Here is an 18,198-nt window from a genome sequence, read left to right on the forward strand (position 1 = left end):
AAAGCAAGATACAGCATTAGACTGAGACACAGAGGACACAGGTTCAAAAACCCAAGGTTGCTGGCTTGAGTACAATCTCAGTGGACCTGAACACAGGGCCATCAGCTTGAGAGCAGGGTCACTGGCTTGAGTGTGGTATTGTAGACATGATCCCCTGGTTGCTGGTTTAAGCCCAAAGGTCACTGGCTTGAAGCCCAAGGTCACTAGCTTGAGCAAGGGGTCACTTGCTCTACTGGAGCCCACTGGTCAAGACACATATTAGAAAGCAATCAATGAACAAATAAGGTGCCTCAATGAAGAATTGATGCTTCTCATCTCTGTCCCTATCTGACCCTCTCTCTCACTGAAGAAAAAAAAAAAAAAAAGAAAGAAAGAAAGAAAAAACAAGAAAAAAGCAGGAATTAGAGTGCCTTAAATTAATATTTTTTTCCATGAATAGATGAATTTTTCACTTTCCTGTTTAATTTTTTTTGTTACACAAAAAGTGAACAAAAATCTTTTTTTGTAGCTATCAGCAAATGAAATCAAACAATTTTTATCACATGTGTTGAAACGAAGAAAATCGGCCAGAATAATCAATAAAAGAGAAAATCTCTTAGAAAAAAAGAAGAATCAACGTAAATTAAGAGTAGAAGGAATTCAAAATAAACATCTCTCAAAAAGGAATCAAAATTATTGTAAGTTGAATTCTCTTTCACGTGTAAATATATAATTACTTTATGTAATCTAAAATTGAATTTTAGAGTTACTTTCTGAAAAGTCTTAGGATATAATAACAAATATTTATATTAAATTTGGTAGTGTCTGTTCCTCATTTTAGATCTAGGATTTGTACTGATGATAATAAGCAAGGTTGATAATTAAGACTCATGGGGAAAAAATCTCCAAAATTATGTGAATAAAACATTTATCAGCTATTCTGCTAAGAAACCCTTATACTTTGAAGAAAAACAAAATTAATATAATGCTCTTTTATTCCTAGTCTAGCTGAACTCCCCCTAGTAAAGACATACCTGATTAATGAATTTTTTCCTCTGGCTACAAGAATGGTTTAAAAAATATAAACAATGTCTTCATAGATTCTGTGTATAGGAGTTAACTAGTGCTCAATTATAAAGTTTAAGAGTCAATTTCAACATTTTATTTAAGTGTGACACAAAATATTTCTATTTTCTAACAGATATACATAAATTTCTATTTTATTAATGTATTATTTAAGAGAAGGAAACTTTTTTGACAGAGGAAATTAAGATCAATTTTTAACCACATTATAAAAATTATATATATATACCTTTAATTTATTTTAAATCTAAATCATATACATTGAAACATTTCATTTGACCATTTTTTTCACATAGAAACATGGCCTGCCTTTTATTTAGCATAGGTCTATTGATTAGCATTTCTAGAATAAATCACACTCAAATTGCATCACCTATGATTTCCCATCTCAGGTTTTTAATGAAACAAAGAACTGAAGACATTTCTGGAACAATCTGTGGGTAGAATCCTTCCAGATACTGCAGACTTTTCCTCCATTCATTTATAAGACGCTTCAACTACAATTAAATTGGATCATTTTTAGTAGTTCTCCTTTATCAAGTTTTTTTTTTTTCATGGTATTTCAGTTACTATCCATAGAAACACATTATCTTCTTGCACTTATACTTATCCAGTTTACATATTTTACTAAATTCTTCAATTATGATAAAAATATAACTGGTCCCAACAGGTTTAGGAACAAGCACTCCTTATTTTTAGTGAACAAGAGATGGGAACAAGCTCACACAGGTACTAAAGAAAATCCTAGAATCTGTAAGAATTTGGTACACTTTGGATTTCAATAAGTTGGGTAGAAGAAATGAGAAGCATTGATTAATTTGGCAAATAAGATAGGTACAAGTTGTTTAACAGAGCTTCTACTGTTTAAAAAAGTAAATGTTACCTTTGAATGAGAGTTTTTTCCCTTGTATGCAAGTGGTTATATTATGTCTAATAATAATAAATAATAAGTTAACTCTAATTGAGCATTTCCTATATTATTTTAAGTGCTTTATCCAATTTAAAATAGGTTACTATTATCTCCAATTTATAAGATGTGAAACAAGCAGTACAGAGAAATCAAATAATTTGCTTCACAAAACTACGTAATATTTAGTAGGAAAACAGATTTGAACTTAGTTGGTCTGGTGCCAAAATCCTCCAGCTCTTAGCCATTATGCTTTTGACAAAATTAAACTGACAATATCAAGAAATCTCAAAACAGCTTGGGGAAAATATTGAACATACAATGTAAAGATGATGCAATTTCCTGAGCATCAAATTTGCTTGAAAGTTTTAAAGGAAAATAAATAATGCTAAATAATTGAAAACATTATTTTAGAACTAACAGCTATAATGTATGTAGTATATTTCAAAATTCACATTTTAAATTACCAAACCTAGGACTTTAAAAAATGTGTTGGCCCTGGCCAGTTAGCTCAGCAGTAGAGCGTCAGCCCGGCATATGGAAGTCCTGGGTTTGATTCCTGGCCAGGGCACAAGGAAAAGTGCCCATCTGCTTCTCCACCCTTACCCTTCACCTTTCTCTCTATCTATCTTTCCCTCCCACAGCCAAGTCTCCATTGGAGCAAAGTTTGCTCAGGCGCTAAGGATGGCTCCATGGCCTCAGTCTCAGGCACTAGAATGGCTCCAGTTGCAGCAGAGCAATGTCCCAGATGGGCAGAGCTTTGCCTCCTGGTGGGCATGCCAGGTGGATCTTGGTCAGGTGCATGCGGGTGTCTGTCTTCCGCACCCCTGACTTCTCACTTCGGAAAAATAGAAGAAAAAAAAATGTGTTCCTGTCCTCCAGATCTCTGGGGAGTGTACATGCATTCTTTGCTGCATATCTAAATGTTCTAGGCACTGGCCAGTTGGCTCAGTGGTAGAGCATCAGCCTGGCATGAGGATGTTCCAGGTTTGAATCCCAGTCAGGGCACAAAGGAGAAGCTCCCATCTGCTTCTCTACCCCTCCCCCTCTTGCTTCTCTCTCTCCCTCTCTCTCTCTCTCTCTCTCTCTCTCTCTTCTCCTCCCCTCCTGCAGCCATGGCTCAATTAAAGCAATTTGGCCCTGGGCACTGAGGATGGCTCCATGGCCTCCGCCTCAGGCGGATAGAAGAGCTGGGTTGCTGAGCAATGGTGCAATGCCCTAGATGGGCAGAGCATCACCCACTAGTGGGCTTGCTGGGTGGATCCCTGTTGGTGCGCATGAGGGAGTCTATCTCTCTGCCTCCCCTCCTCTCACTGAATTAAAATAAAATTAAATAAAATTAAATTAAAATGAAATAAAAGAAATGAAATGAAATAAATAAAACAGTTCTAAAAACATTTGAGAAGCCCTGTCTTACAAGTCATAATATCCGTTTATCAAGCTTTACATAAACTAGAAAATATGTCCTGCTGTCTAAATCTTAATATTTTAAGAGTACTTTCCTCAATATTTATTCCAAAAGACTAGCTCACTGATGATTCAAAGAGCTGGCTCTAGATATGACAAAAATGTTGACGTGTGTTACAATACTTCAAGTATCAAGTAGGGTTTTGACAGGAAACAAATGACATGTTTAAACTGAGTCATTTGCGAAAAATGTAATAAAGGGATAATTTCTAAAGGTGGAGACAGTCTATAGGAAAACCACAAAGTACTCGCCAGCAACCCAGAAGAGAAAGCCAGGAAATCAAGTTCTCCTACCTCATGTTCTTCCTACCCTCCATTCCTCCTGCTGGTGCCTTTTAACCCAGTCTAACCAGAAACTGGACGGGAAGGGAGTCCACTGATGCAGTCTATGTGGGCAAGTGTCCCAGGGCACAGGACAGGTGGAGGGGAGCTAGAAAGGCAATCAGAAGACATGCAGCACACCAGTCTCCAGACAAAGAAATTAGGTAACATGTACTAAAAGATGAAGGACACTTAATGGAATGAAATAGTAGCATAATTATTCTGAAAGTAAATTTTCAGAATTTCACAATTAATTAGGGAACTTTAGAGGTCATTTAATCTAGTATCATCATTCATCAGTTATTCCTGGCAGACAGCAACCAGCTCCTACATTAATATTAGTACTAAGCTCACTATATCATACAAAGCAGCTTATAGCATTATTTAATACATCTCTTGCTTATGAAGTTAACTTAGATTAAACCAACAGTGATCTTAAATGATGGTCTGTGTTTGTATTAAATTATGGCAGTTGGTGCTGGACATAATAATCTTGTTATTGACTGCTTCACGCAGAGTACCTCACTGAATACTGTGGCTTGTGCATATCGTTTCTAAGATCCTGTTAGTTGTTCTTGACATCATTTGCAGAGATGACATATAATGATCATCCGGCACATTTAAATATTTGCTCAACTAAAGTACTGAACTAGTGTATCAGTCAGGGCTCAACTGGGGGGGGGGGGAGGGAAGAACCAGTAAGAGATATATGTTGAAGGATTTATAGCAAAACATTGGCTTACGTGACTGTGGGGGCTGGCTTTCAACAGTCCAGGAGCTGAAGCCATGGTTTACAGGTGGGATTTTTCTTCTGCAGGGAGAACCTAGTTCCATTCTTTAAGCCTTTCAGTTGATTAAATTGGGTTTTAATAACATCTACAAAATACCCTCACAACAATAGCTAGTGTTTTATTTAATAACTGGGGACTGTAGCCTAGCCCGGTAGACATAAACTTGATCATCATAGCCAGGGATCTTCTAGTTCTTACATGTTCATCTAAACTTCGAATCTAAACATAATATTTTACATTTATGTCTATTAAACTTTATTGAGTTCATTTTATACTATTATTTTAACCTATTGATTATATCAGCCAATTCATCAGCAATTCTCTTCTCATTTTCTGTCATTCAAAGTGTTAACAAGCATGCCTTCCAATCTTCACTTGAGTTCTTGTTAGAGTAGTTAGCAAGATAGGATCAAGTTTAGATCCTAGAACCCACAATAACCCATTGTAAATTTCTGGAATTATATTTACCCACTGATCAACCCGATACAAATGAGGTTGAGAAAATAAAATTTTATTTACCAGAATGCCTTGTACAATGCCCTTGTTGGGAAGATAACTTAATATGTATTTGTGGACAGAAGGTAGGCAAACACCCCTTTCTGACCCTCTCCAATCCCACACAGAAGCCTGGTGTCAGCTGTTCCAAGTATTTGGAGTGGAAAAAAATTGCACTGCAGAGCCAGAAAGAAAAATCTTGTCATTTTACTTTTGCGAGAGTGAGAATAAAAGAGAATAGAAGAAGAAATATGGAGAAAGTGGAGAAAAAAGCCAGAAAGGTGGTTCTTGATTGTACCAGTTTGAGAAACCAATAAAACTCCAAAGTTGGAGATCCCAACTGATATTTTTAACTCAGTGATGCCTAAGATAACCATTAGAGTTGTTTTTGTTTTGGAAATTACTGATCTTCTCATTTTGCTCTATTAAATTTTTGGTAAAAATTTACATTCCTCATAAATGTTTGTAAGAGTGAATATGTGGGGGAACAATTTGAAGTGATGTTGAGTTGCACTGGGGTGGATATGGGACAACCCAGGGAAAGTGCCTGTGCAATCAAGAGTTAAGAAAGTAGGGGAGACTTGGAGAAGTAATCTTCCCTAGAGGGAGGATTTGAAGTTCACAAGCCATGGAATGAATGAGGACTATGGGTTACATATGGTCACTGGGCTGGCTAAAACCGTGCTAACTTTTATTCTCATTCAACATTTTGTACACAGAATTTCTTAAAAGTTAGGATGTTCTGTATAAATGCTATTCCTCAGTCTTACTAATCCCTCAGCAATGAGAAATGAGATTTAACCTAACATTCACAAAAGCCCTTCCTAATTCTTATTGATCACATCTACCTAATTCAAGGCTCATAAACCATTTATAATAAGCTGTTCTAGAAATTAAACAGATTAACATCAAGCTGTTTCTGGGATATTAATTTTTTACTTCACATCTTGAAAATAGGGGAAGTATTTATCCATTTCCAGTCCTCTAACATTTGTACCTTTCCCTAGAATTCCTCACATATAACCAATAGCATTTTACTCCCATTGCCGCAAGGCAAAATCTGGCTTTGTATCTGTCACATAGTTAATATGAATAAATATTGACTGAATAAAATTGAGTTTAGTTCTTTCTATATAGAGCTAGGATGTAAATACTCAGACCTTCTTATTCCAAGTTTACCATTCTCAACAATATACTACAACATAGGTGCTATATAAAAATAATAAAGCCTTACATATTTAGAGTAAATTTGAAAAGTGTTTTACAGTTGAACACAATGCTTTCACATCCATTACATTTTTTTTCCTTATTAGGCCATTTTTATTATCAGTGAATAAGTATATTCATCTGGCACAATTTCACCAGAACATACTGAATTTTTTTTTAAGTTCGATGACTTTATTTTTATTATACTTATTTTTTTAATTTAATTTATTGTGTTTACGTAGATTCTAGGGTCACCCCGAATGCATCCCTCCATTACATTTTTTAATGGCATGTTCAGTTTCCCCCAGGGTATCTTGTCACTATAACTTCAACAGCTAATTCTTCTTTCTGAATCAGAATTGAGTCTAATAAGGTAAATATCTTTATTAAATTATTAGCAAGACAAATCAATAATTAATCAAGAAGTGGGAACAGTGGAGCCTATTACTGCAGGCTACTGGAATACTAACTTCTTTTTTTAATTTGTATTTTTCTCCTTTTTATAGAATTTATTGGGGTGACACTGGTTAACAAAATTGTACATGTTTGGGTGTACAATTCTACAACATATCATCTGTCCACTGTACTGTGTGTTCATCACTGCAAGTCAAGCCTCCATCCATCACTAATATCACCCTACCCTCCTCCACTTCCTCCCCCCTCACTCCCTAGTCATCACCCTGTTGTCATTCATGCCCATGAGTTTTTCTCTCTTTTTTTTTTTTCAATCCCTCCAACAAGTCTGCCTGTTCTTTGCTTGTTAGTTTATTTAACACTACCTTCTATACCCTATCTGACAAGGTCCTTCCTGGTGTTTGTTAGATTTAACCATCATTAGTTTTGGAGATCAGATCACTACTGTGTTCTTGACTGAAGGGCGACTGTCTTGGAATCTTGCATTAAGCCAGTCTTGGCATTCTTTTTCTTGTTTCTAGGGTCTGTGATCAGCTAGGCTAAGTTTGTATCACTTGCTTTCCACTTGTTGACTCTTGGAACATATGTGAAGATATTGTGAAGTGCCATTCAGATTCCCTCTTCAGTGAGGGACTTGTTGCCCAATTGTTGGTAGTGCCGTTTGCAGACTAGCCTTCAGCAGCCAGTCCCTTCGGGGACCGACTCAGGTATAGAGTACTATATACCTACCTGGGCCAGCCCACTTCCCAAGGCTAATCAATTCAGGAGCATAAAGGCTTGATCATTTTAAGCTAACTTGGGATGAGTTAGAAAAGCCATTTTAGCGGTGAGCCCCCTTTGTGGTCAGGGAAGGATTTAATTGGGCCTGTGTGACAGCTTTTCTTGTGCCCAATGCATCTTCTCCCCCAAGTGTGGTCTCCAAGGGCACTTCTTAGTTGCACCATGAACTCTTAGAGTCTGCTTATCAAGAAACCCAAACTGCATACCACTTAACACCTTTCCTATTACAGTATGGTATTGACAAATAGATTTAAAAAAATAGAAAAGAGTCTAGAAGCAATCCCATATATACAGAAGAACTTTGTATATAAGAGAAGTGACATCACAAATTAACTGGAAAAGGATAAGCAAATTGTACATAGGCAATTGATTCTCATTTGGAAGAAGAGGAAGATCGGATCTCATCCTCATATATGAAAGTAAATTCCAGGTGGGCTGGATTAAAGACCTAAATGTGAATATCAAAGCTTTAATTATTTTAGGTAAAAAAATGACATTGCATATGAAATGAATTCTTATTTAAAAACAAAAGAAAACCATAATGGCAAAAATTCACAACTTTTATATTTTTTTACAAAAAAAATAGTTTATTGTATAAAGTGAAAAAATGTCCCACAGACTAGAAGAAGGTATTGAAATAAATATTTAGTCAAGGAAGAATTAGCATTAGTAATATAAAAAATACTTACAAATGAATAAGAAAATCAAATTTTAAAAATGAGTAGAGGATATATATAGGCAGTTCTTAAAAGAAAACCACGAACAGCCGGTAAAGATACTTAGAAATGCAAATTTGATAGCAAAGATTTATCATTTTACAGAGACTGGGAAATATACTTCAGATAACCCCATGAGTGATCTGGACTGTAATAAAATAGGAAGTCTTACACATTCTGAATGACAGTATAAGTTTGGTACACCTCTTTGAGGAGCAACTTGTAATATCTAATAACATTTAAAATGCAAATTCCCCACACTAAGCATATGTATTTTTTAGAAGTATATTCTAAAGAAATTCTCACAATCCCTATAAGAAAACATGTGCAGGAGTTTCCATTGTAGAATTGGTTTTGGTAGCATAGAAGTGGAAAAATTAATGTCTCTGGAATGGGGAGGATAATGAGTGGAGGAATGAATTAATAAACTGGTCCATTAATACAACGAATTTTGCCCAGACAGTTGGCTCTAGTTAAAATGAACGGATGAAGCCTACTTGTATCCAGTCGCATAGATCTCAAAAAGTGAAAAATCAAGTTGTACAAGTATATAGAGTATGATGCTATTTATATAAAGTATAGAAAATATCAGTTACGTATATGTAGTGAAAGAGCTGCTAGCATCTTCGGGAAGATAGCTACCTCCTAAACAGGAGCAGGGGGAAAGGGATGTTAGGAGGAGGTTTTAGATGATCTGTAACATTGTTTTTCTTTTACAGAGGTACCTAAACAAGGCAAAATGTTACCATCTGTTAAATTGTGCATGTGAAAGGAGAAGGCTAGATCTTACTTTTTGGAATTTTATTGTGTGTGTATTATTGAAATATTTCATGGTTAATTTTTTTCTCTTTTTTTGTATTTTTCTGAAGTGAGAAGCAGGGAGGCAGAGAGACAGACTCCGGCACGTGCCTGACTGGGATCCACCTGGCATGCCCACTAAGGGGCGATGCTCTGCCTATCTGGGGCATTGCTACATTGCAACTGGAGCCATTCTAGTACCTGAGGTGGAGGCCATGGAGCCATTCTCAGCACCTGGGCCAACTTTGCTCCAATGGAGCCTTGGCTGCGGGAGGGGAAGAGAGAGATAGAAAGAAAAGAGAGAGGGGGAAGGGTGGGGAAACAGATGGGCACTTCTCCTGTGTGCCCTGGCCAAAAATCAAACCCAGGAATTCCACACATCAGGCTGACACTCTACCACTGAGCTAACCAGCCAGGGCCTCATGGTTAATTTTTAAAGAAAAAAAATAGAGATTAGTTTCATTTGCCACAAATAGAATCTACACATAGATGTATATTAAATATGTTAACTACCACAATTTTTAAGTTTGTATGTGTACCACTTAAAATTGTACCCTTTGAAAAACAGTAACCTGAGGTGGTACAAATAAGCAGGTACAGCTAAGTGTCAACCCAGCTGCTTTTGGCAGGCACTCCTGCCCACCAGAAGGCCACAAGCAGAGCATGTCACCAGCTTTCAATTGCCCCTTCTGTTCCCTCTCATTACTGAAAAGCTTACCATTATCCAAGGCTTCCCACAGACACTGGCTTCTTATATAATCATTTCCAAATCAGAGACTATCAGTTGTGTGTAACAATGCTCTGAATCATCAAGACCTGGTTAATCATGCTCATTATCTTCTGTTGGGGAAAGTGGAGGAATATACTGTATTTCTTACACAGATTTATATCAGAAAACAGTCAAAATAAAAAGAGATATGATTCATCTAATGTGAAAAATAATTTATACAAAACATTTCTCAATAATGTCATATAAAATATTACTATGACTAAAAAAGCTCATTGTTTAAAAGACTAATAACAAATTATAGAACATTTATTTTTAAAACATAGTTTGAACGCAGTTTGCAATTTTTTTACCAGTTGATAGTAGCTTTCTGTTTCTCACATGGTTCTGCATATTATGTATATAACTCTGAGAAGCAGTATTATGAGCACAGACTCTGGAGTCAGGCTGCCTAGATTGCAATCCTCATCTGTCAGGTGCCAAGTGTGTGCTCTTGGGCAGGCTCCTTAACCTTTCTATGCCAACATCACCTCATGGATAAAATGGAAATGATAATAGCTCCTTACTTTTACAGTCAATGAGAAAACTACCTGATGCCTAAGTGCTTTATAAACGTTAGCTCCTATTATAACATATATGTATTAGTTTCCATTCTTCACTTGTTTTATGAACTGTATTTCTTACTGCTAAATTAAGTTTTAGATGTTGGATTAAATCTAAGTCAGAATCTTGTTGTTTTAAGTTTTTATTTAATTTTTTCCATTGATTTGAAAGGGGGGGAGGTAAGGGGGAAGCATTACCTCGTTGTTCCACTTAGTTTTCCCATTTATTTGTGCACTCACTAATTGCTTCCCCCACGTGTCCTGCAACCTAAATGCTCCGGGACAACGCTCTAACCATTGAGCAATCTGGCCAGGGCCTCAGGTTTTGCTTAGCAGATATTTGAAGAGGAAATTTTTATTTTACCTGTAATACAGTTTGTCTATAAGTATGTAAGTAATCTCACAATACCGTTGGAGGTTTTTATGTATGGCAACAATGATCTGAAGAAATGTGAATAAACTTGATCTTTGTAACTATCTGTGCTCTTAATGTATTTGAGTTGATCGCATCTTTCTCTGACTAAATTCTTTGCTGAGTCATTCTTTCTAGGATGGCATGTTATTTTTAGTAATGAATCGTTATTCTCCCTTCTAATCTGGGAGTGTTTCTTCCTGACACACATTAAAGGCAAATGTGCAGATCTCTTCTGATGCATTATTTAGAAAATCAGAAGCTGAGGTTGGTTTATATTAAATACAATTGAATTTAGGTAAGAAAGATGCAGTGTTTATATAGATAAGATTTCCTGCAGAATAAAGACTTGCCCATTTTTATCACTTTGTATCATTTTAATGGTGAAAGCACCTGGTCTTTAGTTAGACTAAAACACACTCATAAAAAAAAATAAAACAGCTTTCTCAGAAGTGAGTTGCCTGGGCATCTAGCTGGCTAGGCAAGTCAGATGTCTAGCACCTGGAGGCGTTAGGGTCCCACAGAAAATTGCCATTCCTTCTACATTTAGAATGCAGCCACTGATCCGATGAGTAGTTGAGTTTTGGTGCATTCCTTCCCACGGGAAGAAGGGGCAGCTTGTTTTCCATGTGATATAGAGTCAACAACTGTATTAGTTAGCTAGGGCTGCAATAACAAAATACCATAAGTATGGTGGCTTACTCAACAGAAATGTGCTTTCTCACAGTTCTGGAGGCTATAAGTCTATGATCAGCAGGGTTGGTTTATTCCATAGCCTCCCTCCTTGGCTTATAGATGCCCACCGTCTCACTGTGTTATAAATGGTCGTTTCTCTGTGTCTGCATAACCCTGGTGTCTCATTCTCCTTTTATAAGGACACCACTCCCACCCCAATGGCCTCATTTTAATTTAGTTATCTCTTTAAATATCTTATTTCCAAATGAAGTTATATTCTGAGATACTAGGGATTAGGATTTCAATATATAAATTTTAGGAGACACAATTCACCCCATCACAGTGTACAAGTTAGATATGGTGTAATCATAATAAGACTGCAAAAATAATAAAATGTCAAGACCTCTCAACAACTTATGTCTCTGACAAACACTAAAATATAAAATCATCTTGTTGGAGCACGTTGCACACTTGCTGCTGTCTTAAACATGGCTCTGGCATCCGTGCTTCGACCTGCTTTATTCCTGATGCCGACCCCCAACACGTAGCAGCAAGCTTAGAGCCCCTACCGGACAGAACAGCAGGCATCCTCTAGTCGGCTATTCAGAGGACTTCAGACTCATGAAGACTCTTTATATCGAATTCGGAATGGTCTCAAATCATTTCCTGACTGTGATTTCCCAAAATTTGGAAATCATTAAACTCTAAAAAGAGAACTAAAGTATTGTCAAAATAACTTTATCTGATCATTGAACCCTCTTAAAGAAAACTTGTATTTCAATATATTTGGAAAACACAAAAAAGAATTACAAATAAAAAGTAAAAGCCATGGGCAGAAATCTGTAGTGGTAAATCATTTCCCTTAGGTATATGCATGCCAAGTCAGCCTTTCAAAATTTATTCTCACTCTTTGAAAGCATGTTTATAGGAGCAATTGCTATGGCAAACACAGATTAGTAGGTTTTCCCATTGTCTTGCCTACTTAATCATGAGCATAGATAACATATAACTCAAAGCAGAAATTAGATGCTAAAATGTCTGGAATTACCAAATTGATTGAATAACTTGAAGCATTCAAAATAATTGTAAATTAGCTTTTAAGTTAAAAAATTTTTTTAATTTAAAAAAGAAAGTGAACAACTCTGATAACTTACCAGGGAGAGGAGAAGGCAAGAACCACCTAAAGTTCTTTGTGGTCTTGTTAATGAGGCATCAAATCCCAGAATGCCTCTATGCCTCTACTTTAAAATCACTTCAGAAGTGGTTCATCTATTCAGAAGTTTTGCTGTGTTGTAATGGATTTCAAAAGGCACTGTGAATTTGTAGAAGAGTGTGTGTGTGTGTGTGTGTGTGTGTGTGTGTGTGTGTGTGTGTGCTGTGATGAGGGACTTTAAAGCTAGCCATATATCCCCATCTATAAACACATGATGCTTTAAAAATTGTGAAATATTATATAAATGTTTGAGAAATATCACGATCATAGCAGATGAAATTCTATTTCTTTGTTTTTATTAAATCCCCATAGAGCCCCATCCCACAAAGCAAGTTATCATTGATACCTTTTCTGTGTGTCTTTTTTAAGGTGTGTGGCACACTTCCTCTGCCCTCTTATTCCTGAGGCTCATCCCCAACAGTTCTCAGACAGTCAGAAAAGTCTTAGAAAGGTTCTAGGGGAGGAGGATGGACCTTGGGCAGAGTAAACTTTTTACCTCCCATCTTAGGTACACACCAGTCATCTCAGAGTTGCCTGTTGCCTGTGTTCTTCCTTTTGGAATCTTATGGCTCTGAGGTTAGGTGGGCCATGCTCAGATAAGGGGGTCTGGAAGCTGAGAGCTTGGTGTCTAAGATCCAGCCACTGGGATATACCAGGCAGACCCTTCTCTCAGAGGCCTTGCTTCCTGCCTTCTGCCTACAGGAGTTTGTGTCCTGTATCCCTGTTTTGAAAGGGGAACATCTCCTTCCCTTCTGCCATCAGAAGCATCTCTCTGTCCCCTCCACGCTCCAGACCCTTCCACAACAGACAAGGAGAGGGTACATTTGCAAGCAGTTTCCACCTTCTGGCCAAAGGTTAGGTGATGTTCTTGAAATGAAGAGATTAAAAAAGAAGCAGCACACAACTCAAACTAATATGCCAGCATATTACTGTTAAACGTGAAACACAAAAATAATGTCATTTTTCCTTGTTTGTCCGTATATAGTAAAAAAGCAAGCAAAGAAAAATTTCACAGACGAAGGAGACCAGCTATTTAAAATGGGCATCAAGCTTCTCCAGCAGTCCAAAAGCCAGAAACAAAAAGCGGAGTAAGTCTCTATCCAGTTACACAAGCCAAGTTAAATTCCCAGGTTGAGAAAAAGAACAATCCAAAATCTAGTTTGTCATTAAAATTTTATTGAAATAACAAGTAAGCATATCTGCCCATTAACTTTTGTTTTTTGTAGGGTCAATTAATGTTTAAAGACTCCTATGAATGATCAGACTAGATAAATACAACCATATGTGAAATTGTGGTTCCTACACATTTTAGTGAAATACAGAAGTAAGGCACTTACCTGAGCATTTGGGTAAAAACATTCTCTTTTGGCTTTTTATTAGATATTCCAAATGAAATTAAATATGTGTTTGTTTAAATTAGAGTAGTTGTTTTAGAACTTTATTCTGCCTAACTAAGCATTTGTCCAGCATTTTCTGGTTTTAAAGCAATTTCATGGATGTGATCCCATTTTATACCCAGAACACACTTAGGAGTTAAAAAGAGCTTCATTCTTTTCTATTAAAAATGGAGAACAGACATCAAGGATGTTGAAGTGAGGTGATCACATATACACAGTAGGGAAGTGGCTAAGCTATACATGTCCACTTTTCCACTTGTCTCCTTTGTTTTCAGCATAGTCAGAAATCTTCTGCCTGACCCGGAAGTGGTGCAGTGGATAGTGCATCAACGTGGAACACCAAGGACCCACGTTTGAAACCCTGAGCTCACCAGCTTGAGCGTGGGGTTGCTGGCTTGAGTGTGGGATCATAGACGTGACCCCATGGTTGCTGGCTTGAACCTCAAGGTCACTGGTTTAATCTAAGGTCCCTGGCTTGAGCAAGGGGTTAATGACTCAGGTGGAGCCCCCTGGTCAAGGCACATATGAGAAAGCAATCAATGAACAACTAAGGTGCCACAACAATGAGTTGATGCTATTCATCTCTCTCCCTTCCTGTCTGTCTGCCTGTCTCTCTGTCTCTCTCTTTTACTAAAAATAAAAGAAAAAGAAAAAGAAAGAAATCTCCCCTCATTAGAGGAGCACAATGTGAGGTTGCTCTTCAAGTCTCTAGTTAAAACTTTGGGTCAAATCTTAGCTCTACCATTTACTGGCTAAGTGATCCTGGGCAAGTTACTTAACCTCCTTTTGCCCTGAATAATACAGTCATGCTCTTAGAGCAATGCCTGACACACAGTAACCAGGAGATAAGCATTTGTTTTCATCTCTAGTCCTCTAACTGATAAGTGGAAGGTGTGGGATAAAAGAAAGCAATGGTGTCTTGAACCAATAGTAAAAAGAATGGACTCTGAACTCCCATCAAGGAGACATCTTTTGTTTTTACACAAATTAAGCATACCTATTAGCCCTGGAGGAAGTGTCCCTGAGCTGTACTAGCCAACCCTAGACAGGACAACAGCAGAGTCCATGAATTCTCTCTTTCTCTCTTTTTTTTTAATTAGGTGAGAGGTGGGGGGGCAGAGAGACAGACTTCTGCATGTGCCCCTACTGGGACCCACCCAGCAAGTCCCCTACAGAGGATGAGGATGCTCTGCCCATCTGGGACCACTGCTCCATTGCTTGAAAACTGAGCTATTTTAAGCACCTGAGGCTCAGCCATGGAACCATTCTTAGCACCCAAGGCCAACTTGCTTGAACCATTTGAGCCATGGTTGTGGGAGGAGAAGAGAGAGAGAGAGAGAGAGAGAGAGAGAGAGAGAAGGAAGCAGGGGAGGGGTGGAAAAGCCAATGGTCACTTCTGTGTGCCCTGACTAGGAATCAAATCCAGGGCTTACACACACCAGGCCAACACTCTACTGCTGAGCCAACAGGCAAGGGTCTGTGAATTCTTTCTTAAAACTCAAACAGAAGAGTATAGGAATATAAAGGACAAGGGGACACTCAACTATGACCCTGGTTATGACAATATTAGCAACTTCTGTTTATAAGCACCTATTCTGTGCTAGTTAATGTTTTAGGCGTTTATGTATGTAATATGATCCATTGCTTATATTGTTAGGCATACGCTATTATTCCCAAGTTACAAAGGAAGAAATGGAAGGTCAAAACAATTCTGTAATTCTTTTAGAGTCAAAAAGAAAGAAGTGAGGGAATTGGTCCTCTCATTCATTCAGTCAATCATTCATTCAGCTTCTTTGTATGTATAAAAGGAAAATTATTGAACAAATCAGGCTATTAGAAGTACAGATGTTAAACAAGCATGTCAGAAAAATACAAACTTGTCTGAAGAAGTCAAGAAGCCTTAGTGACAGCCAGGGTTAGTTATCATTAAGAATTACTCCCCATCAGCAAGAAGGTTGGGAGCTATGCTGCGGCCTCACGCCAAGTTTCTGATGTGTTCTAGTGATGCTCTTAGCCACCCCCTACCCTAGCACCCACCTTAGCTGTTGCAGTGACAATAAACTACTAAGAGAGCAGATGACATGCTCCGAGGGGCTGAGGGGAGGCAACAGCCCCAGTCTGCAGACCAAAGGACTGAAGCCCCATCCCCAGCCTTACTCAGATATTTATTAGCCAGAACAAATAACTCAAAGAAACGGACAGCCAAAGTTTTAAGAGGGTGAAATAAGGGACAAGGAACATGCTGACTTCTGTTCTGAGAGTCTAAACATTTCTTGTTGCTGAATCTTATCCTGCTGTTTCCAGCACACACTGTTTCCAGTACAGGTCAGAGAGGTCCCTGGACTCTTAGCCGCTCAGGGCGTTTGCCCTAGGGCACCTCACTGTCTCTAATTGTCATCCTAACTCTGCATATTTTCATAGTGTATTCCCACACTTAGCATCTAATACCGTAACCATTAGAGCTAATCCAGGAGCCTAACTGAACTTTCCTCTCTAGATATGGCTGCCCAGTTTCTCCTACTGTTTCTCTCTTGGGGATTGCAGCCCAGACCTTAAGTGTATCTAATTTACCAACAACTTTCTCCAGCCCTAGGTCCTGCTTCTAGTACTCCTTATATCACCTTAAACCTACCTGAAGGGGACCTAGATACCCACCCTTCCCTTGGAATCAAAGACACATAGCAGGATTGGTTTTGCAACCCATTGCTTCCCCCTGGACCAGTGAATAGATATACCACTGGCTCCTGCAGCCCAAGGTTTCTCTGCCTGGGTCCATATTGGTGTCCTTCTAGTCTGAGCATCCTAGCGGGCTATGCAGTTGCCGTAGTGAGTCATGTGACAGAGGGTTTTAGAGAGTCTGTATCCTAATGTCAAACCTATCCTTGGATGCCAGACCTTTGCATTCATTGACCTTTGAAACCTTCTATCTTATTTGCTTCTGTTCCCCAGGATCTCAGCTTGCTGTGAGAATTTCTTGCTTAACCTCCTGGCTTCTTCTGTTCCACTGGATTCTACTCTCTATCTTGCCATCCAGAACTCTAAAGCCTACCTGGATCCCACTCAGTCCCATCTCTTTTTGTCCATGTTATTCTGCTCCAGCTTTTTCCCAAGAGCAGGTGATTTTAACATCGGCCTGGAAAGGTAATGCATAAAGCTGAGTCTCCTGATCCTTCTGAATTGCTAGCTGTGGTAGACAATGTGTGTTTGTTCCTGCGTTTGAGTCAAGGTCACAGGTAGAGGTTAATGCTTTCTTGTCTTTACCAAAAAGGATGTTATAATAAATAGTAAAACTCAATCCCAGAAGTACTCTCTGTCTCTGATGCAAGTTTTGACCTTGCAAGTCTCTCCATCACTACTCTTCTAACAGATCAGGTGCAGCTGACTTCTGACCCCTCAGAAAATGCCATGTAAGGTAATCCCATGGCATCTATATTTGCACTCACTAAGCTTTCACACATTTACCCACTAATTACAGGAGAAAAATTTCAATGCTATAAAACTTTAGAATTTATGCAATGGTAATAATAATAAAGATAGCCGAGTTTACTGAGTACTTACGCTGTACCAGGTACTATCCCAAACACTTCTTATGAATTATTTCATTGAGTCTTCCCAGAAACCATATGAAATAGATTCTATTTTTATCCCCATTCCATAGATGAAAGAGAAACAGGGAAGTTAAATAATTTGCCCAAAGCTCTCTAATAAGTGGTAGAGCCAGGACTTGTACCCAGGCAGTCAGATTCTAGAGCCCTGTAACTGTTAGGTTTTGTTTGGTTATTACTTTTCCACACAATTTGGCTTTGATCCGCTGAAGAATATGTTGTGCTTTTAAAAAATATTTCAGAATATTAAGGGATAGTTGTTCTCATGATATAGTAACTTCCTAGATGTGACAATCCAGTTTTGATTACTTTTCTTTTCTTTTTTTTTTTTTTTTTTGCATTTTTCTGAAGCTGGAAACGGGGAGAGACAGTCAGACAGACTCTCGCATGCGCCCGACCGGGATCCATCCAGCACGCCCACCAGGGGCAACGCTCTGCCCACCAGGGGGCGATGCTCTGCCCCTCCGGGATGTCGCTCTGTCGAGACCAGAGCCACTCCAGCGCCTGGGGCAGAGGCCAAGGAGCCATCCCCAGCACCCGGGCCATCTTTGCTCCAATGGAGCCTCGGCTGCGGGAGGGGAAGAGAGAGACAGAGAGGAAGGAGAGGGGG

At 38.4% G+C, this 18,198-nt stretch overlaps 1 protein-coding gene across 3 annotated transcripts in view; it reads left to right on the plus strand.

Moving 5' to 3' along the window:
• The first annotated feature begins 514 nt into the window (after nucleotides 1-514).
• Nucleotides 515-18,198, plus strand: part of SEL1L2 (SEL1L2 adaptor subunit of SYVN1 ubiquitin ligase) — a 74,811-nt gene continuing 57,127 nt past the window's right edge. For 2 of the 3 annotated variants that reach the window (XM_066385594.1, XM_066385596.1), the window contains exons 1-2: nucleotides 515-677; nucleotides 13,572-13,674. In XM_066385594.1, the coding sequence (XP_066241691.1) occupies nucleotides 13,625-13,674 (50 nt within the window). In that variant the 5' untranslated portion in view covers nucleotides 515-677; nucleotides 13,572-13,624. Of the gene's footprint in view, nucleotides 678-13,571; nucleotides 13,675-18,198 lie in introns of those variants that run through there. The other variant, XM_066385595.1, reaches the window with a different exon arrangement.

This window comes from Saccopteryx leptura, chromosome 5 (assembly GCF_036850995.1).
Source record: "Saccopteryx leptura isolate mSacLep1 chromosome 5, mSacLep1_pri_phased_curated, whole genome shotgun sequence".
Classification (NCBI taxonomy): domain Eukaryota; kingdom Metazoa; phylum Chordata; class Mammalia; order Chiroptera; family Emballonuridae; genus Saccopteryx; species Saccopteryx leptura.